General features: G+C 41.9%; 1 protein-coding gene across 3 annotated transcripts in view; it reads left to right on the plus strand.

The window, feature by feature from the left end:
- The window catches only part of RIC8B (RIC8 guanine nucleotide exchange factor B), a 91,959-nt gene that overhangs the window by 16,016 nt on the left and 53,543 nt on the right, over positions 1-22,400 (plus strand). For all 3 annotated transcript variants that reach the window (XM_007503366.3, XM_007503364.3, XM_007503365.3), the window contains exon 3: positions 21,531-22,139. In XM_007503366.3, the coding sequence (XP_007503428.1) occupies positions 21,531-22,139 (609 nt within the window). The remainder of the gene's footprint in view (positions 1-21,530; positions 22,140-22,400) is intronic.

Here is a 22,400-nt window from a genome sequence, read left to right on the forward strand (position 1 = left end):
TACTGATGGCATGTCATCCTCTCTAGAACCAGCCTGAAATGGCAGAAGACATAGTGCCTGGTAGCCAGGTGTGCACACACCTTGGAGTCCATAGTTATTCTAGTCTATTCTTTAAATAGTTGGGGGGAAATCTCCATATCTTGGATTGTCCTGTCCTTTCTATCCTGTCTTCTGTATTCCTTATCTTTTGCTGCCCTGATAATGTACATATTAGGGCAGAGATGTTAAACTCCTGCCCCTTAGGCAGGCGGTCAGCAAGCTGACCTGAACCAGTAAAATGCGCTGTTTGATGTTTAACAGATTTTTTTTCAAGCACAACACAGCATAGATAATGGTAATTTGTGGTTTTTTTTTTAGTCAGTATGTGGTTCACAGTGATAGGTTTCTATTTGAATTTACTGTCCCTGGGCATGAAAGGACATACTTATTTTCTCATATAGATGTTCCTTGGCTCTCCCAGCTGCAGATTTTACACACTCTTCTCCCAGGAAAATGTAAGCTCTTTGAGGAAAGAGACTGTATTTTATTTAGTACAGATCACTTCTTATACATCGTGGGGACTTCATACATCCTTTTTTAATTCAGTGAAGCCAATTTGTATGAACTTGACCAAAGATTCCTCCTCCCTCATTCTCTGCCCCTCACTTCAGGTTTCCTCCTTTCATCAGTTAATCAGCACATTTGTTAAATGCCTGCTGTGTTTCAGTCCTTGTTTACTGAAGTGACGGTTCCCCTATTGTGTTTGGAAGTGTGCTCTTGTCCCTGTGCACTTCCAGGTGCACACAGGTGCTACAGATTTCCATTTGGGGACCATGGGAAATGGGGAACTTTCTGCTCCAGGTCCACTGAGAATCTAACAAGGTAGAGCCCAAGAGATGGCTGCTTGCTTTCAAATCCTTCTGGGCTAATGTGAGACACGGCTCCATTTACCACCAAAACAAATGCCTTTTTCTTGTACCTCACCATCTCTCCTCAGAATCTGTTCCTTGCCTGCACCCCAGGGAGATCCTTCCCAGCTCAATGCAGGTACTGATCAGGAAGCCCCAACATAGGCACTGTGGTATGCCTCCAGACAGGAAATCTTTCTCTTCCTCCTGCCCCTCCCCCCCATCCCTTTTCGCTTTCATCTGTGACTCAGCAAGTACTTGTCACAAAACTTTAGACTAATGGTCCCACCAAAGAACTGGAGAGCAGAAGGGGTAGAGAGAAAACTCCACAAAGCGAAATGAAACAACGTGTCAGAAAACCTTCCATGCCCACAGACCCCCATCTCTGCCTAGAGGCATTGGCTAGGGCCTTCTCCTAGTCCCAAGCTTGGTCATTAGAATGACACCCCGCCGCCCCCTTGTAGTATCAAGTTCTCCATTATTTTCTTTCCCTTTACATGGTTGCAGTCATTGTGCCTGTTGTTTTCTTATACACTGTATCAGTTCATAGAGGGCTCCCCAGGCTTCTCTGTGTCCAATATATTCATCATATCCATTTGTTACAACTCAATTATATTCCATTACTAGAATCTATGACAGTTGTTTAGTGTAGCAGTCCAGGCGGTACAAATCTTGAAAACAGAATACTATAGAGACACTCAGAAAAATCACATGAGCAGTGTGCTCCTTTCCCTAGGCTAATTTCTTTGCCCTGGAGTTCAAATTAAGACTAACTGAGTGAAATTACCAGCCATCCCTGAGGCTGTGCACACTGACCAGCTATCTCAGACTTTGTTTTGCCCCTAACAAGCCTTTAACATGGTATCCGAAGAGTTTAGATACCCATGGGCCCATGAACTCCTGGTCTGGGCCCTAGCTACGCCTACTGCTTTAGGATCAGGCCATCAGGCCATCAGGCCATCAGGCCATCAGGCCATCAGGCCATCAGGCCATCAGGCCATCAGGCCATCAGGCGATCAGGCGGGTGTATCATCCTCCTAATGCTAATTTGCCTGACCACTCCTTTGATTATCAGTCTCCCTTCCCCCTTTCCTGGAGTTACCCCAATAAAAAATCTATATGTTGGGCTAAGAGCTAACTCAAAGCCATCTGACTTACTTTTCTGCTGGAACCTACAGCCTTGTCCTCTAAACTTTGGCCCTTCACCCATATTCACTCAGTCCCTAGACCCCCCCCCCCCCCATGTGTTCTACTCATGAGGAACACTAAAGTGGAATCGGCAAGGCTTCATTTAGCTGTCCCTTAGTAGGCTTCAATCTGCTTCGAGGAGACTTTCCAAATATGGTAGTTTTGATTTTTAACAATCCTTGCTTTCTGTCTCCGGAACAACTCTGACAGAAAGGGGTGAAATGACTTGCCAAGGGTCACATAGCTGTTAACTTGGAAATAATACAGAACCACCAAGTCCAGTATTTGGCCCTTTACTCAGCCTGGTTCCACAACTTTTACAAGGTCTACACCCTGGACTCCGGGGACATTATCCTTGGGAGTACCACCTTGCTAGATGACGACTGGGGGGGGAAGATTTGGGGGACCTATTTGCCATTTGGGGAGATCCAGGGACCAGGAAAGACTATTGACTTTACCTTACCTACAAAGAAAATGGGGGAGTGTTCCAACTATACAAACAGGATTCTATCAAGCTTGGGAAAGGAATCATAGCCAGAGGCTAGGCTGTAAGAAAAGGAGCTACTTACTATGGATGTTTAGGAGGATGGTCCCTGACCTGGTATGGGGCTTCTTGGGAAATGGTCTCTGAAACAATGGGAAGACTAACTAAAACAAAGAGCCTCATCTAACTGGGATTGTCTTTTACCTTGGGGTTCATTATTCAGTCTGAAACTACTAGCCAGAGATTCACTTCAGGGTGGATTCTCTGGGGAATAGGGAATAAGTATAAGCTTTGGGGTTCATCAGATTTTACTAAGGTTACAAGTATAATAGTTAAAATTAGGGAAACTGAGGCAGGTAGGAATTAGTTTCTCTCTGCAAGGAGTATTATATTTTTTAGAGGTTTACTAAAGGTTAAGGATTTAAAAATATACAAGTAAGAAAAGGCACGTGCCAGGTGGGCCATGAGGCCCACCCAGAATTTCACTCACATCATGAGACGCATCTGTTTGCCAGCTGAGACAGGAAGTAAAGAGCGCCAAAAGCCTTTGCAATCAGGTTAAATACTCCATCTCTTTCTCGGCCCAGGTGAGGTTACAAAGCATTCTGGGGAAGTGGAGCAAGGGCTTCTGGGGATTGAAGTCCAGAGTTCAAATCCATTTTTACACAAGTATGGGGTTTCTAGATTCCATGTTGATATAGCTAAGAAGTGTCTGACGTCAGATTTGAACCCAGGTCCTCCCAACTCCAGGCCTAGAGCTCTATCCACTGAGTCATCTAGCCATAGCTGCCTTCCGACTATTTCTGACATGATTCAGCCTAAGATTGCTTTGCATTGGCACATTTCCTTTTATATTTTTTTCTACACGTTAGAAGCTGCTGAGTTCACTGAAATAATTTTCTCCATCTCGTTGGTACAAACCACTGTTGCATCTGTGTGCTGCTCACCTTTCTTCCAAAAGCCATCTTCCCAAAATCTCTTTGGTGAGGTCTTTAATGCTCAATGGTCCTGGATGACTAGTAGATAGAACATTACTTTGAAAAAATTCAGGCCAATAACCTACATGGTATCCCATTGCATCTTAAACCAAAGGTTTGTGAATGAGATAGTCATACAGCAAAGACTTGAGGAAAAGTTCTTTCAGTGGACAGCATGCTGGGATCTCCCCTTATTTAGCGATCACAGGACTTAGAGCTAGAAGGGACCATCATTGAGGCCAGCTGTCTTTATTTTACACCCAAGTAAATGATGACCCAGCAGTGGGAAGCAATTTGATTTGGACAGAGCCAAGATTTAGCCTCATTTGACTCCAAATCCAGTGTTCTGGGTTTATTATTTTCAGAAGATAAAAGACCATGGAAAGAGATATTGAACAGAAGATGTATCTTCCTGGAAGCATCTTTTTCTTGCAACTAAAGCAGCGCCACACTTAGCCTATTGAAGTATTTAATTTGTCTTCAGTCACACTGGTTAACATACTATTCACTTGTTCTGTAATTGTTCTAAACAACTTTACTTCTGACTGGGTTGTAATTTTCTCATCAAAAAGGCTTCCTTTCCCTGCCTGCTGTGGTGCAGTACAATGTAGTGGAAAGGACCTTGGGTTTGGGATGACCCAAGTTTGGGCTCTGCCTCTGTCCCTCACCCCTTAGGGGACCTTGGACAGCTCACTCTATCTCTGTGAGCTTCTGTAACCAAGACCAGATTACCTACCTCTTCCTTTCTCCAGTAATAGAGGTGTAAAACCACTCTTGGAGACTCCCCATCTGCCAGTGTCAGTGCTTATTCTCCTAGTCCGGACTGGATCAGATATGGCAAATTCAGAGGCTAATGGAGGGGGAACTGGGTGGCTCAGTGGACTAAGAGTCAGGCCTAGAAATGGGAGGTTCTGGGTTCAAATGTGACAGCCAACCCTTCCTACCTGTGTGATCCTGGGCAAGTCACTTAACCCCCATTGCCTAGCCCTTACCACACTTCTTCCTTGGAACCAATGCACAGTTCTGATTCTCAGATGGAAGGTGAGGGTTTAAAAAAATAAAGAAGCTACTAGAAGATAGATATACCCTCTTTTTATTTTATCACCAGCTGATCCAATATGATAATAGGTTATAAGAGAGGTGGTGTAATGATGGGGAGTAAAAAAAAAAAAGAACCATTGCGGGAGGGGGGTAAAGGGGGGAATGGAATGTTGAGAGCTCTACAGTGCATGAGGTAGGAACAGCAGTGGGAAACTGGACAAGTACTTCTGGGAAATTCTCCTGAGGAGGGGGTCTTGAGTGCTGAGACACAGAAGGGATTGGAAGGAGGAGCTGTTTCTCTGTGTCATTTTTTTCAAGACACCTTTGGAGATTTCTGTCTGATAAATCTTAACATCTCTGGTTCCTGTGAACAATCCCTAACTTCTATGAAGACCTTCATTCCATGAACTGTTGAGATACTGGACTCAATTAGGTGAGCAGTGCTCTCTCCCCTGCCTACAGGATTAACAGCAACTGACAGGGACAACTAGTTAGAAATTAGGGTGACCTACAACCCCCTAACCTTTACCTGCTTCTCTTTGACCCCCAATTCACAAATTACATTGAGCAGTCAGATAGGGAATTTAATCTTGTTTATTTATATCTAGAGAGTAAGTTCATTGCCAGACTCCATCTTGCTGCCAGCTTTCAAGAAGACTTGAGGGGGGAGGCTTTTGAGCACACCAAAGTAACTCATATATGGATTGGGGTCCCACATACCCCTCCTTGTAGAGGAGACTTCCCCACCATCTTTGAGGGCTGGCACGGCCATCAAGGGGGCAAGGGGAGATCTCCATTGTGTTTCCTCTCAAGTAATCCAGGGACTCTGGGAGGGGGTAGTGAGGAAGCCATTTCATCAACTCTTCCTCACTACTTTCAACCCTTATTTCTTCATCTGAGGACCAAGAGTCCCCCCAAAATTAAAGTGGTTATGATATTTATCCTTGAAGCAGTACTTTTCTTGGCAGATTCTTCAATAAGACATAGATTGGAGGAGGAGGGTGACTTTTATGATTCACCTAAAGGAAGCCTAGATAAATTATTTGTTCAACTATAGTTTACAATTCTCTTAATTCTTCTGCACTTTAAAACAGTAGTTAGCATTTTGTCATTTTACTTTACAGATTTTCAGGTTTTTATGCTAACCACCTGGCTATTTCTCATAATAATCCTGTCCATTAGGTAGGTCACAATCCCCTCCTTTTTCCTAAAAGCCTTGAATTCAGAGATTCAAGTTATTTGCTGGGGATGACTTAGCATGGTCACGGATGAGCCCAGATAGGAGGCTTAATGCTGTCGTCTGCCTCTTGTTTTGTCATCAGAAGGCCCATGTTGTTTTGCTGTGACATCTGCTTAAATGCCAGTGTTTCTGGAGTCTCCAAGGCCCAAGCTGACTTTTTAAATAGAATATTCCTGTAGAGTAATTGGATTGATCTAGAGAGTTCAGGGAATCTAGGCAGATTCCAGTTTTAGACATCAAAGCTTTGAGCCTATTGATGCAGAGCAGAAAGAGTCTCTCAGATGCCAAACTGGGTACCCACGTTAATGGTGATGCAGATGACCTGACTGTCCAATAGGAAGGATAGTGCAAGCTATTAAATAAATTATCAGTGGAGAAAAGTCCTAAGGTCAGACTTTAATTCTCCCCATGGGGACTCAAATGTGTGGTCTGTAAAACCCCAGGGCACTGAATATTTCTTGAATCTGGCTAGTTATTTCATTATTTCTAAAGAACTTCAATAATGTGTCATCCTAGTAAAAAGGGAATCTTGACATTTTAGGACTTCTTGCAAGTAAGAAAGGTATATGATATTTCTACCACCGTTGTATAAAATTGCAGGGGTGGGGGATGAAACTACCACTACCTACTATGATAGATAGGGCCAGTGCTAAGCCTCTACCAAGAAGAGACAGAGAAGAGGCAAGGAATAATATTGATGGCCTCGGGGGCCTATACACCAATGCACAGAGCATAGATAATGACAGTAACCTGATTTTCATACAAAGAGGTAAATACAATCTCCTAGAACTTGTTGGGACATGGACTAGTGACTGGAATAAGGCACGAAGCAGATGTAATAGAAGGAAAGAGTCATGTTAAATGATATGTGTGGAAGAGAGAGTCATACCCGTCCGTGTCTGCTATCATAGAAATCCACAAACCTAAGTGTAAAAGCATGGTTTTAAGCTTTTGGGTGTAGTCATGGGAGTTTGCTACAGCCCACTGGTCAGAAGAAGGATATGGATATTGCTTTCTTAATACAAAGTTTAGATTATAAAACTGGCAGATAATAGTAATATAAAGATTGTAGGTGTTTGGATAGCTGGTAGAAGTCTCATTTTCTCTAAAGCAGAGCATTTTTAAAAAAGGAAAAGAAAGACTAGTTTGCCCAAGGGAAAAACAAAATAAAAAAAATATAGAGTAATTTATACATTTCTTGACATGTCATGCAAAAGTTTGTAATTCAGTAGATAACTAATTTTATCACCAATATTATCAATCATATTGTGTAATTCACATTAATAACTACTATTAAATTCATTATTAGTTTATTTTACAACTAGGTTAATCATAGAAAGAGATGCTAACAAGGAAAGGTTGGTTAGTGATGTAGAAATGATAGGAACTTTGAGAGAAAATGTCTGTTGTCATGAGTTTCTAATAGTAAAGGAAGGGAATTTTTAGGCTTACACTTTAAGTATCATTTCTAAGACAGAAGAATGGCAAGGGCTAGGCAGTTGGAGTTAAGTGACTTACTCAAAATCTCAGTTAGGAGCTACTAATTACACTTTAGATAAAATTTCCACAAATTCATAGAAAAGGAAAAATATAGGGATAATATTTAGGAAACATGCTAAAAATGGATCAGAGGCATGAATAAAACAATTTGGAGATGAATAGGCTTGATAAACAAAATCCGAGTGTCTCCTTAAACTAATTTGCCTTCATTGAGGGCTTTTTTTTTTTTTGAGATCACTTAGTCAAAGAATGCAGATAAGAGGTTAAAGGCTAAATATAGAAAAGTATTCCATGGCCTGCAAGAATATTGTTATAAAGGTTAAGGCCAAAAAAGACCAAGGCCTGAAGGAGCTGAGCTTTGGATGAGGGGAAAAAAGGAGGAAAGAAGGACCATTGTTTAGGGAAAGTGATATAATGTACAAAAAGACAAAGTGAGCTAAACTGTCATTCTATGCATTCTGTCTTCTTCCAAAAGAAATGGGTTGAGTGGGGTAGGTAGGTAGCTCAGTGGATAAAATGCCAAGTCTAAAGACAGGAGATTCTAGGTTCAGATTTGGTATAAGACACTAACCATGGGCAAATCACTTAACCTTTATTGCCTAGACCTTAGTACTCTTCTGCCTTGGAATCAATGCACAATATTGATTCTAAGTCAAAAGGTAGGGGCTTAAGAAATAATTCTTTTAAAAAAATATGGGTAGAGGAAGCATCATTAAGAGAGACTTAAAAGGCTCAGATAAGTGAGCAGATCCTCCTCTTTACATGAGCTTAAATGCCCAATTCCTGATGGTAACCACTCCCCCATCCCTTTTTCCCTGCCGGAGGATTTGGGTATGATCTGGGAAACTGTTGGGGAGTTCTGAGAAATCAGAGAAATGGATGGATAGATCCATCCTATCTCCCAGGAGCAAGGCCACCAGGTGATCAAGTTCATGGCATGTGATGAAAGGTTTTCTCTCTTTTTTAATTGCTATTCAGATTGGAGAGGAGTGGGAGAGAGAAAATAAATGTTTGTTAATTAGGGAAAAAATAGATCATTCTTTATGAGAAGTGGAGGAAGGAACCGGGAACATTTAGATATGATGCCTCTTCTCAAAGATTTAAAGGGAATGTGATTTATTATCAGAGGGCAGAACTAGAAGCAGTGGGGGTGTATTTAGCAAAGAGCCACACTCCTGCTTGATTTCAGGGAGAAATTCCTGACAATTAGAACTGCCCCAAAGTATAATGCTACTTCAGGAGCCAGTGGAATCCCCTGATTCCAGATAAAGGCAGGATGACCACTTGGGTATATAATAAAATGTTCCAGTTTGGCTTGTGCCAGCTGGTCTCAAAAATCTCTTCCAATTTTGAAATTTTGTGATTCTAAATCAGGCTAAACATGTATTCCAGAAATTGATTTGATCAGTAAGCATGGGTGCTACTCACTAGCAAAATTCCAAAGCATATTAATAGACAGATTGCTTGTGAGTCCTCAAAAAATAAATTTATGATCACTAGAGCCCAGGAAGGGCTTACTAAGAAGCCAAATTAGCCTCATTTCCTTTTTAAATAGGATTAATAGCTTGTTGAGAAGCCAAGTATGGTAGATAGAGAGCTGGTTCTCAGAGGCTGGAAGTTCAAATCCTGCCTCTGACACATCATGACTGTGAGACTGAGCAAGTACCTCTCAGTGTCCTAAGAAACTCCCTAAGTTTGCAAGTTGCAGAAAAGGCACTGTTTGCTCTGATAAAGAGAATTTCTATCAGCTCCCCCACAGGTGAGATGACAAGTCTGATTTAAAAAAAAAAAGCCATGACTGATAAATCCTCTAATGTCACAGTCACATTATACCTGGATTTAAGAAAAATATCTGTCACAATCTCTCACTAAACCCTTCTGATAGAATGAAGAAATCTGGAGTAGATAATGCTAACAAGTGGGCTGGATGGTGAATTGGACAAATTTGTCCTAAGTTGCCTTTTGAAGGGAACTCTGTTGGTTGCTTCAGGGTTTGGTCTTTGACCTTTTGGCATTGGCTTTTTATTATTAAGTGGAATGAAAACAAATTGTAGGTGGCACAGAACCACACCGGCAGGATCCAAAGAGACTTTACCAGACTGGAACAATGGGCCACAATGCAAGGAAGTTAACTACAGATAAACAGAAAATTTTGGATTTTTTTTTAACCAATTGCATATGTATAAGATAGGAAATAACTGACTTGAATCTAGTTTTGTTTGTTTTTTACTTTTTTTTTCATACTTAACTGCAATTCATTTTGAAAAGATTTGGAATGATTTTTGTCAATTTCACTAGCTCAGGACTAGCCCTCAGAGTGGGGCCACAGCTGCTTGAAAAGCTAATGTGAAGGGGAAGGTAGGTGGTTCAGTGGAGAGAGCCAGGCCAGGAGACAGGAGGTCCTGAGTTCAAATGTGGCTTCAGACACTTCCTAGCTATGTATTCCTGGGCAAGTCACTTAACCCCCATTTTCTAGCCCTTACTGTTCTTCTGCCTTGGAACTGATACTAGGCTAGAATTGGTTCTAAGAAAGAAGATAAGAGTATGTGTGTATGTGTGTACATACATGCACACACATATATAATGTATTTGGTCTCCTATGTAATCCTATAGATTTTATTTTTTGCCTTTAGAAACATGATTCTGAAAGGGAGTCCATAGGCTTCGCTGGCCAGAGGAGCCCAGGACATAAGGATGGTGATGAAATACTGGCCAGGATGAACTCTGGTATGAACAAGCTAATTCTAGATGGTTAAATGAGGGACTGGATGCAGATAGGAACTGTGATTCTGTTAGTGTAAGGAACTCCTGGGGTCAGGGATGCCCTTTGGCAGAGCAGGGCAGCACCTTCTTAGCAATTTAGGATCTTTGAGAGTTGCTCTTGCCCCAGATCACACAGTCACCATGTGTCAGAGGTGGGCCTGGAGCTGACACCAGCTCCCCATCCACTACTCTTGGCCATCACCCCCAAGGACGAGAAAGAGCTTCAATAAAATGAACTTAGGTTGAAATCTTCTGTTCATAGTGATTTTTAAAATTTGAATTAATTTATTTAGTCAATTTAGAACATTATTCCTTGGTTACAATAACATTATTTCCCTCCCTCCTCTTCCCCTCACCCTTCCCGCAGCTGATGCACAATTTCATTGGGCATTACTTATATCCTTGATCAGAACCTATTTCCATGTTGTTGGTGTTTGCACTGGGATGTTCATTTAGAGTCTACCTCCCCTCGACCCATGTATTAAAACAGTTGTTTTTCTTTGGTGTTTTTACTCCCACGGTGTTTCCTCTGGATGTGGATAGTGGTTTTTCTTGTAGATTCCTCCACGTTGTTCAGGATCACTGAATTGCAACTAATGGAAAAGTCCATTACCTTCGATTGTGCCACAGTGTATCAGTCTCTGTGTATAGTGTTCTGGTTCTGCTCCTCTCACTCTGCATCAATTCCTGGAGGTCGTTCTAGTTCACATGGAATCCCTCCACTTTATTATTCCTTTGAGCACAATAGTATTCCATCACCAACATATACCACAATTTGTTCAGCCATTCCCCAATTGAAGGGCATCCCCTCATTTTCCATTTTTTTGCCTCCACAAAGAGTGCAGCTATGAATATTCTTGTACAAGTCTTTTTCCTTATCTCTTTGGGGTACAAACCCAGCAGACATTCTTTTATCACCCTTTGGGCATAGTTCCAAATTGCTCTCCAGAATGGTTGATCAATTCACAACTCCACCAGCAATGCATTAATGTCCCAACTTTGCCACATCCCCTCCAGCATTCATTACTTTCCTCTGCTGTTATGTTATCCAATCTGCTAGGTGTGAGGTGATACCTCAGAGTTGTTTTGATTTGAATCTCTCTGATTATAAGAGATTTAGAGCACTTTTTCATGTGTTTATTAATGGTTTTGATTTCTTTGACTGAAAATTGCCTATTCATGTCCCTTGCCCATTTATCAATTGGAGAATGGCTTGATTTTTTTGTACAATTGAATTAGCTCTTTGTAATTTTGAGTAATTAGACCTTTGTCAGAGGTTTTTGTTATGAAGATTGTTTCCCAGTTTGTTATTTCCCTTCTGATTTTGCTTACATTGGTTTTGTTTATACAAAAACTTTTTTATTTTACATTTTGTGATTTTTTTTTCTAGCTCTTACTTGGTTTTAAAGTCTTTCCTTTCCCAAAGATTTGACATGCATACTATTCTGTGTTCACCTAATTTGCTTATAGTTTCCTTCTTTATATTCAGGTCATTCACCCATTCTCAGTTTATCTTGGTGTAGGGTTAGATGTAGATGTTGATCCAAACCTAATCTCTCCCACACTGTCTTCCAATTTTCCCAGCAGTTTTTATTAAATGGTGGATTTTGGTCCCAAAAGCTGGGATCTTTGGGCTTATCATAGACTATCTTGCTGAGGTCATTTACGCCAAGTCTATTCCACTGATCCTCCTTTCTGTCTCATAGCCAGTACCAAACTGTTTTGATGACCACTGCCTTTTAGTATAGTTTGAGATCTGAGACTGCAAGTCCTCCTTCTTTTGCATTTTTTTTTTCTCATGATTTCCCTGGATATCCTTGATCTTTTGTTCTTCCAAATGAACATTTTTTTCTAATTCAGTAAAAAAGTTTTTTGGTAGTTCAGTGGGTATGGCACTAAATAAGTAAATTAATTTGGGTAGGATTGTCATTTTTATCATGTGAGCTCATCCCACCCGTAAGCAATCAGTGTTTTTCCAATTGTTTAGATCTAGTTTTAATCATGTGGAGAGTGTTTTGTAGTTGTGTTCGTATAGTTCCTGTGTTTGTCTCAGCAGATAAATTCCTAAGTATTTTATGTTGTCTGGGGTGATTTTAAATGGAATTTCTCTTTCTAATTCTTGCTGCTGAGATGGGTTGGAGGTATATAGAAAAGCTGATGACTTATTCAACGGACTTTTTGGTTGATTCTCTAGGACTCTTTAAGTAGACCATCATATCTGCAAAGAGTGATAGCTTGGTCTCCTCATTGCCTGTGTTAATACCTTCAATTTCTTTTTCTTCTCTAATGGCTACAGCTAATGTTTCTAGTCAATGTTAAATAATAGAGGTGATACTGGGCATCCTTGTTTCACTTCTGATCTTATTGGGAAGGCTTCTAGTTTATCCCCATTGTAGATGATGTTTGCTGATGGTTTTAGATATATATACTGTTTATTTTTAGGAAAGGCCCTTCTATTCCTATACTTTCTAGTGTTTTCAACAGGAATGGGTGTTGTATTTTGTCTGCATCTATTGAGACAATCATGTGATTTTTGTCATAGTGATTTCTGACAATTCTATCATGCTCCAAAGGTTGCCAAATACTTTACACATATTATCTCTAATGAGGCAGCATATGTTCACATTTCCCTGCAATCCTATATGAGGGAAGCACTTTAGATATGAGGAAATCAAGGTTCAGAGAGTCATAGACTGTCACTCATTTGTGTGGACCCAAATGTCCAGGATTCCCCTGTCAGAAGGCAAGGTACTTCTGGATTTGACCATTTGTTATCAGCTGTGCTCAGGGCTCCAGCAACAGTAGGAGCAGTGGAGCTGCAGGGGGGACAGAAGGGAAACAATGAAACTGGTCCATTTTTAGGACAGGAGAGGATGAGCTGGGGATTAGGGGTGTGTGTGTGTGTGTGTTTCATCCCTCTGTAAACTGCATGTGCCATCTGTTTAAGAGACACTTGTTGATACAACATGTCTTTCAGTTAATTAAGAGAACTTACATCAAACTTTATTATAAAAGAAGATTGTTGCGTTCAGGCTTTTCCTCCTCTCTTCTCTTTTTCTTCTATTTCTCCAGTGCTGGGAGTTTTGTGTTCGATATACTTCTGGAGTCTGAGTTATTAATATTTTGGCTCTTGTTTTCAGATTTCTTGGTTTCACTCAACTACTTTTAATGATGTTAGGAACACATCCATTTGTCTGTGTATTTCTGTATATTACACACACCATAGACATAGATTATTGAATAGTCTGCTAAGACAAATGGATATTTTAACAGATGTTTGTTTGAAGGTGCTTATGGTACTACGAAAGGTGCTGGATATAGATTTTTTTTAAAGGCGGCATCTCTGGTCTTAAAGATATTGGTTTGGTTTTGGTGGAGAAGTTATGGTGCCTGGGTGGTTACATCTATGACAGGACAGGAAGTAATAGGACCAAAGGAGAGATCCAGATGAATCACTATGGGAAAATTAGAGGAGCAAGAGGTCGGGATCATCTATGTGGTCATGTGTCAGGCATTAATATGATTCATTTCTGAATCTGCACTAATGAGAAGTTGTCTTTTTGATCTTGAAATTCTTTATCCTTGCTACGCACACTTCATGCATGATCAAAAATATAACAATGGCAACAGCTAACATTTCTGTGGCCTTGAAGATTGGTTAATAGCTTTACCAGCCTTAGTTTGTTAGCTTATGCTCCTTGTAACAGCCCTGTAAAGTAGGTGTAGGTGCCCTTTTTATTCTCATCTCACAGATGGGAAAATTGAAGCAGAGGGAGGATATATGACTTGCCCAAGACCACACCAGCTAACTGTGAACATGAGTTCAAACCCAGCACTCTCTGCCATTCCATCTTGGTGCCTTAAAACAAATCCATTGGTTTTATAGGTTTATCTACCTATATGCAGTGTTTTTTTCCTGTACTGATTGTTTCATAAGTCAATAATTTCTCACTGAGTGTCCTAAGCATCTTGAGCCCCAGAACTATTTGTTACTCTTCTCTCCACCAAAGTGCCCAACTCCAGTTGGGTACTGAACTGAACTTACTTGATTAGTAAGCCATGTTACCTTGCTATGCAACCATCCCACTGTCTTCCTGACATGAGTGGGCCTTGTCCCCCTCTCTGGTTTGGGTAATTGTCCTCTCTTGGGTGCAAATAAAGCCTGCTTCCTTCGTGGTATCCTCTGTCATATTTGCTTTCTTCATCCACCATGTGGTGGTTCCATTTGACCCTTGGCCCATTTTTGTTCTGCAGTTAACCTTTGTAATCCTTTACAGGAATCTCCTAGGACCACTGAGACTAATAATAAAGTGAGGGGGGAAGAATCTCAGCTAATTAAAACATTCAAGGTGCACCTGTGATCTAGAACATAAAAATAGACAATGAGTCTTACCCAGTGGGCTTATTTGAACGAGGAAAACAGGCCACCAACATAGTGTTGCCCTTGATAGAGAGCTATCCATCTTCAGACTTACAGACCTCCTAGAAGATGAATTGTGCTATTATATGTCTTATCAAAACTCCAATTATCTGGCATGAGATGTTGCCATACCAACAAGCAGTATATGGAGAGGTAGTCAGATTCTGCTGCCACTTCCTAGGAACACTTCATTTAACCAGAACCTTTGGGTTGTTACTTAGACCTTAACTTTGCAGATACCTGTGGCTTCTTCCTCTGCCTTGGAACTAATAATTATTATCAATTCTAAGATAGAAAGTAAGGCTTTAAAAAAAGAAAATGGCCAGAGAGTAGTGTAGAGCTAGCTGTTGGGCTAGATGTAAAGACTAGTCCAGGTCTAGAACTAGACTGCCTGGCAGGAGGTGGGAACTAGAACTAGGGAGTTCTGATCAAAACAATTCTTTGTTCATTGGCCAGCTTTTATTCCACTGCTTCTTAGACTGTAACCTCTGGAGTTTAAAAATGTGACTAAGCTTGTGTTTGCAGCCTCTTGTGCCTGGTGTCTGATCCAGCTTTAGGGAATTCAGGGTTGTCTCCACAGAGAAAACTTCAGAGCAGCCTTTTAGTAGAGTTCTAAATAGATGAGAGATATAATTTAACCTTTATTTATCTATAAGTACATATTTGTAAATACATTTATATTTTTTATAAATATAGTCACATACAAATCTATTCCTACAAATAAATTATTTACATATAAATATTTCTGTCTATAGTTTTATATATTTATTTTATAAATGTATTTGATATGAAATATTTCACATTTATACATTTTATATATACATTTATTTGTATATTTTATATTTGTTTGTTTAACCTGGCATAATTTAATCTTTAATGACATGAGGTTATGATCAACACCACAATTGCTCTCTTTGGTGCTGAGCATTCCTGAATGCTTTCTCTCACTGTGCTGAAATACAGTCAGGGCTTGGGGTAGGAAGAAGTATGGAGAGGACTCTTTCCCCAGACACTAACTGACCCCAAATGAGGAGGAGGCATTTATCCCTCAAAGCTCTTGGAAGGGGCCTTCCCAGTCCAGAGCCAGAATCAACTGTCAGGTCTTCCCAGATCTGAGATTTTCTTAGGGTTTGGGATGTGAATGAAAAAAGAAGGAATATGGGCAGATTCCTGAGGCCTCCGAACTACTGTTGAATCCACTGTCATTAATGCACTTGGCCCTGTAAAGTTAAGGTGGAGGGGAAAAGGACCAGAAGGGGAAAGGCTTTATGGACTGAGAAACTTGCAAAATTTGTTACCATAAGCCCTGCACCCTCCTCCACTGTATGTTCTCCCACCATGCTTCATGGATGACTCTTAGCATTTAAAAATAATAATACTTCATGGAACCAGGCTGCAGTTTTTTTTAGGCTCTTGGGTTGTTTTTTGATGATTTCCAGGCTTCTCCTCAGTGGTGTCACCTGTGACTATCAGCTGTCATTGTGGGCCTTGTAACTCTAAAAGTTCATCTCCAGATGCCTGCTTGGATCTGTAGGGCTCTAGAAAGCCACATGACCAAGTTGGGTAGAGTTGTGTGTAATAAGAACAAATAGGCTCTGTGCATGGAGAGCTTCAGTGAAAGGACTTCGGGACATCTCTTTGGACTGCTCAGGAAGCTTTTCGTGTTTATTTACTGATGGCTGAGAGCCTTAGAATGAGTAACATTTAGATAAGGATGTAATTATATGTCTGGTATCCAGAGCAGTGGTTTGGAAGAGTGCAGTGAGGGCTAGCCTTGGAGACTGAAGAGACCTGGCTTCAAATCCTGCTTCTAGGTTGTTGTTGTTGTTTTTTAATTAATTACTCTGCCTTGCTAAACCTCCGTTTCCTTTTCTATGTGATGGAAATAATACCTGTAGAACCTGCCTCAGTAAGGTTGTTGTGAGACTCAAATGAGATAGTGGGTGTAAAGCTCTTATGTAAATAGAAATATTGTTTGCAATGACAAATTGCAGTCTTTCTTTCTTTTTTTTCCCCAGACTTTTTCCCCTTAGCTCCTGGCTCTAACCCCAATTGGAGAAAACAAATCCTTATAACAAGAATGCGTAGTTAAGCAAAACTGAATTTCCACATTGGCTCTGCCTCCAGATGTGTGTCTCAATCTGCCCCATGAGGTTATAGTCTCCTACCAGGACATTTCATCCACAGTGCTCTGGCATCATGGCTGAGCATGGTGTTGATCAGAGTTTTCAGGTTTTTCATAGTTGCCTGCATCGCAGGGTGTTTATTATTTTATAATTTATTCTCCTGGTTCTGCTTGCTTCTCTTTTCATCAGTTCATGTAAGCAAGTGTTCTTGGAAACTCTCACTTTGGTCCTTCCCTATAGCACGATAGTGTTGTACCAGATTCCAAGACCCCAGTGTGTTCAGCCATTTAGAACACTTCTACATGTGCTTATTAATAGTTTTGATTTCTTTAACTGAAAATTGCCTATTCATGTCCCTTGCCCATTTTTCAATTGGAGAATGACTTGATTTTTTTGTACAACTGGTTTAGCTCTTTATAAACTTGAGTAATTAGACCTTTGTCAGAGGTTTTTGTAATGAAGATTGTTTCCCAATTTGTTACTTCCCTTCTAATTTTGGATGTATTAATTTTGTTTGTACAAAAACTTTTTAATTTTATGTAATCAAAATTATTGGTTTTAAATTTTGTGATTTTTTTCTAGCTCTTCCTTGGTTTTAAAGTCTTTCCTTTCCCAAAGATCTGACAAGTATACTATTCTGTGTTCACCTAATTTGCTTATAGTTTCCTTCTTTATATTCAGGTCATTCACCCATTCTCAGTTTATCTTGGTGTAGGGTGTGAGATGTTGATCTAAACCTTATCTCTCCCATATTGTTTTCCAATTTTCCCAGCAGTTTCTGTCAAATAGTGGGTTTTGGTCCCCCAAACTGGGATCTTTGCGCTTATCATAGACTGTCTTGTTGGAGTCATTTACCCCAAGTCTATTCCATTGATCCTCCCTTCTGTCTTTTAGCCAGTTCCATATTGTTTTGATGACCACTGCTTTATAGTACAGTTTTAGATCTGGTACTGGTAGGCCACCTTCAGAAGTCTGACTTCTGACCCAAAGCTTGGAACATTCTCCTAGAGGCCAGAGTTCTCCATCTAGTTGATCAGATTTCATGGATCACCTGCAGAGTCTGGCCTGGTTAGACCACTAAGCCTGGAGACTTGAAAATCTGAGGTCAAATCCAATCCCAGACACCTCCTAGCTCTATGACCCTGGACATGTCACTTAACCTCCTTTTGCTTTAGTTTCCTCATCTTTAAATTGGGATAATAATGGTGGTTTGGGCAACTCCCAGAAACTGGCCAACTATTATCAGGGAAATTCCTTTGTTCCCTTATGCCCTCCCTCCTGACTTCCAACCCCAAACTATCTGACCTTGAGGATTACCCTCCTTTGATAGTCACATTGATTTGAGATGGGCAAGGAGACACCTCATTCATCTGCCCTCCAAATCTCCAGAACCACCCCCATGCCTTCAGGCAAACCTCCACACCCCACCCAACCCCTGGCTGCAGAAAGCCCTCACAGTTAAAAAAGAATATAAAATCCCCTGAATTGCCGGCTTGGGGGGGGGGGGGGGGGGAGGGAGCTGCTTTTCCTTCTATGCTGTCCTCCCAAGGAGCAGCCTTTCATCTTGCTGTTCCACCTTGCTATCCTCTTGGCCAGATTCAACATTACTTTCTAAATTAATAAATGTTTATTTTTACTTTTAAGCTAAGTTTTGGAGTCTTGCGTTCTTGCAAAGGGTATCCTTCCGATACCCCCCTGGGGGCTACACCTCTAACACCCCACTACATCAGCACCCACTCCCAGGGTTGTTGTAAGAAACAAATGAGATAACAGTTGCAGAATTTTGTTTGACCTAAACCCAATCTGAAGTCAAGTGACTCTTTGGCTCAGTAGATTGCACATCATTCTCTCCTCAGAAGGGGAGGGTGTGATCTACTGGGAAAGGCTTCTGGGGACAAAGAGTCCCTTGACTTAAGATTGGGTTTATCTCCCACCTGAAATGGATGTCCATTGTCTGGTGAAGAGGGACCTTCCCTCAGGGGGAAACTCCTATCAGGAGGTCAAAACCTGGGGTTTCTACCTCCCAACTAAATAAACTGGGGATTTCTAGATTTCCACGTTGACAGCAGGTACAGGCTTTAGGAAAGCAATGCTAGCCAGAAGCCACCCACCTCCCCTGAAGAAACCTCTCTTGCTCATTTCCTCCCACACCGGGAGTGGACTGCCTCCATCATAGATGTCAGTACTCAGCAGTCCTAACTTGGGGTGAATCAGCAGGGGGCCAGCAGGGTAGCTCTTACTACAGTCAGGAGCCTCTGCTCTGAACCTTGGGGAGGGGTTCTGCCCAGTTTTCTTCCTCTTCTGGTCCCAGCCTTTGGGATCCTTTCTAAGTTCTGGGAGAGTGCATGGTAAAGTAAGAGCAGTGCTTAGTGGCTGCTTGGAGACAGTCTGACCTCTTGCCTTTGGTTGCTGGGTAACCTCCTAAGTGAAAGCTCAGAGACCGGGCTGGCCTTGACAGTCACTTTTGTGGGTGTCATGAAGATTCTCTGATCTCTTTCTGGTATCTTCATTCTGTTCGAGAGCCTTGCCATCCTCAGTCAGGTTCCTGCCTTTGCTTCTCCAGTCTGAGACTGGTAGGGAAGAGGGTGGGGGGAGAGCCAGGGACAAGGACGCAGTGCCCGAAATGTTTTTAACTTGGAGAGGAGAGAAAGATAGATGAGCTGTTAAGTAGACACCGATTTTCATTTCTATAGCTCTAGTCAGTAAAGATGATGATTTTCTACTATGCAGAGAGGAAAAGGACTCCCGAGCTTCCTTCAGGCTAAAGTAGACTACAGATTTTTTTTAAATGCCTCTAATGTAAAAGATTCTCTGTTACCTGTGAGGCCCATATTTCTCCTTTGTAAGACTGAAGGAACTGGACTAATTGGTCTCGGAGGGCTTCTGCAACCTTCAATTCTGGAAGTTTTTTCATACGGTTAAGAATCCTCCTCCTCCCTTTATTAATGTGTGGAGCACTGCCTCTGGGATGAGAAGCCCTAGGTTCAAATGCTTACTGCCTGTGTGACTTTCAAGAGAGAAGTCACCTCACCTCCAGGGACCCCCTTTTCCTCCTCTGTCAAGTGAAGACGTTGACCTCGATGGCTTCTAAAATCCCTCTACAGCCTTCCCCAACCTGATTATTGTTATTGGCCCATGGAAACGTGGCAGAAGATGAAACTGTGTCCCAGTGTTGAGGTCGGCATTGGTTCTCATGTATTAACAGCTTTATTTGGAAGCAGCTTTCATTGATACAATGTCACATGAGGCCCGTTTGGGTGTAGAAATTCATTTCTCACTCATGATCCGCCATCTCTACTGGGGAGGTTTGGGAGAATAGCAGGGGACTGTCCTCCCCTGAGCCCATCTACTCTAAATGAACTTGCTCTGCGCGTAATTGTCCTTCTTGGTTTGTTAGCATCAAATTCTCTGGAAACTGTTGGAGTCCAGGCAGATACTCATCTTGATGATACTTTGGGGGTACTCAAAAAGCTGGCTCATTTCTAATGAGCGGGTTCTGTAACCTTAACCATGTCACATTCCTAACCCACTCCTGAGGCTACACTCTGGGGAAGACTGGCCACATTTCTCAGCTCCTTTGTTTTGCTAATACCGATCACTTAACATCTGTATCAAAGGAGTTCCAGTGCTTACTTGATTTGGGTGATAGCTATCTCTATTGTTTCAGGATCCTCAGGGAGCTTCTCGTGAAGATCTCCTGACTGGTCAGGCCACCTCTGTCCTTCCCCCTTCCTTTTTGTAAGCCCCTACTCAGGAAGCTCTTGACCACCAGAGCCTAATTGCTGTAAGGACTACTATTCTCTGGTCTCCCAGTCTTCATTGTGTTGCTCTCTCTTACCACCATCAGAGGAGCATGCATGCCGGAGCTCAGGTTCTTGAGTCCTTAAGCTCTGAGTCTTTCTTCCTTTCTGGTTTCCCTCTCCCAGTTTTCCCTCATCACCCATTCTCCCTCAGTCTTCAACCTCCCTTCTGAAGTGTTCACCCAGGAATATGTTAAGACTGAATCTTAAATTGTGATAATTTATTAAATAATAAAAAGCAGGGCACAGAAAGAAAAGGTGCCAGTCACCTATGGCTGGCCACTCCTGAGCCTCCAGACCATAGGCCTCCTCAGTTCTCTATTCCAAGGAAAGAGCAATTTCCTCTTCCCTCTGCCAGTGTATATTCTTTGTGATGTCCCTTTCCCAAGGGAGCCTCTTTCATTGGAGGACTCTGACCTCAGGCCGGATCACAGGTGGGTCTTCTGGAGGCCAGGAGTTTGCACCCACCATGGGAAGTTGAGAGTGGCTGTATGGCACATGTGTTTTCCTCCACCTCACTCTGCCTAGTTCATTCAGTTCTTTTAACACCCAAGAAACTTGTTCACAGATAAACAAAGCACTTTTTCCATCCTGTTTTTTGTGGCTTCATTCTTCAGATCAAACTTTTTTTCCCCTTTAAAATCCAAAAGTTGTCTTGGAGTGTCAAAAAAGGGGTTCAGATTAATATTAACTTTCCACAGATAAAATCAAGAGAAATGGGTCTGTGGAGGAGCTAGGTGGCTCAGTGAATAGAGATCCAGGCTTTAGAGTCAGGAGATTCTGGTTTCAAGGCTAGTCTCAAACATTTCTTAGCTGTGTGATCCAAAGCAAATTACTTAACCCCAATTGCCTCCTTGCCTCTCTTCTGTCTTAGAACTGATATGTGATATTAATTCTAAGACATACAGTAAGGGTTTTTTGTTTGTTTGTTTTCCAAGAGAGTTTGAGAGATCTGAAATAAATTGAAAGCAAGTTTGTGACGAGGAACTGTGACAGTACAAGCCTTTGCTGCTGATTTTAACTCCAGCAAATGAAAATTCTGTTCGGAAATTCTTTCTCTGAAATCCTGGCTTTATTTTTGTTTTTTCTCCCTTGTCTTTTCAGAAACTGTGCGAAGGGATCTTTAAGGTCCTTGAGAAAGACATCACAACCTCCTGCCAAGTTACCTGCCTGGAAGCCCTCCGCATCCTTTCCCGTGACAAAAAGATTCTGGTTCCTGTCACCACCAAGGAGAACATGCAGATGCTGATCCGGCTGGCCAAGCTGGATAATTCGGAGGACATTCTGGAGGATGTGGCGGATTTCCCGGTCATCGTGGAGTCCCTGAAATGCCTGTGTAACATAGTGTTCAACAGCCAGATGGCCCAGAAGCTCAGCCTGGAGCTCAACCTGGCTGCCATGCTGTGTAACTTGCTGCGGAAATGCAAGGACCAGCAGGTCATCAGCGACATTAAGTGCTTCGACCTGCGTCTCCTCTTCCTCCTGTCCCTCCTGCAGACCGATATCAGGTCCCAGCTCCGCTATGAGCTCCAAGGGCTGCCCTTGCTCACCCAGGCCCTGGAGAGCGCCTTCAGTATCAAGTGGGCTGATGAGTACGAAGCCGCCATCGACCATAACGGGCCACCCCTGTCCCCCCAGGAGACAGATTGTGCCATCGAGGCCCTTAAAGCCCTCTTCAACGTCACCGTGGACAGCTGGAACGTCCACAGTGAGGTAGGAGGGAGAAAGGATGGCTCTTAGGCGGGTCTGCCCAAGCCGGGGAGGTTGCTGGGACCAAGGGCTGCCCCGAGGCCACAGACAGCTTCCTAACTTCACCAATCCTGCTCCTCTGAAGGCCAGGCATCCTTCTGTAGGGGCTGGTGTGGCTTGTTGACCACCAGTAGGCCTTTTTTTTTACTTTTTTACTTACTTTTTTTTTTACTTTAAATATGGTTTGTCTCCTGCATCTTTTGAAAGCGATCAGACTTTAGACAG

Source organism: Monodelphis domestica, chromosome 5, assembly GCF_027887165.1.
Source record: "Monodelphis domestica isolate mMonDom1 chromosome 5, mMonDom1.pri, whole genome shotgun sequence".
Classification (NCBI taxonomy): Eukaryota; Metazoa; Chordata; class Mammalia; order Didelphimorphia; family Didelphidae; genus Monodelphis; species Monodelphis domestica.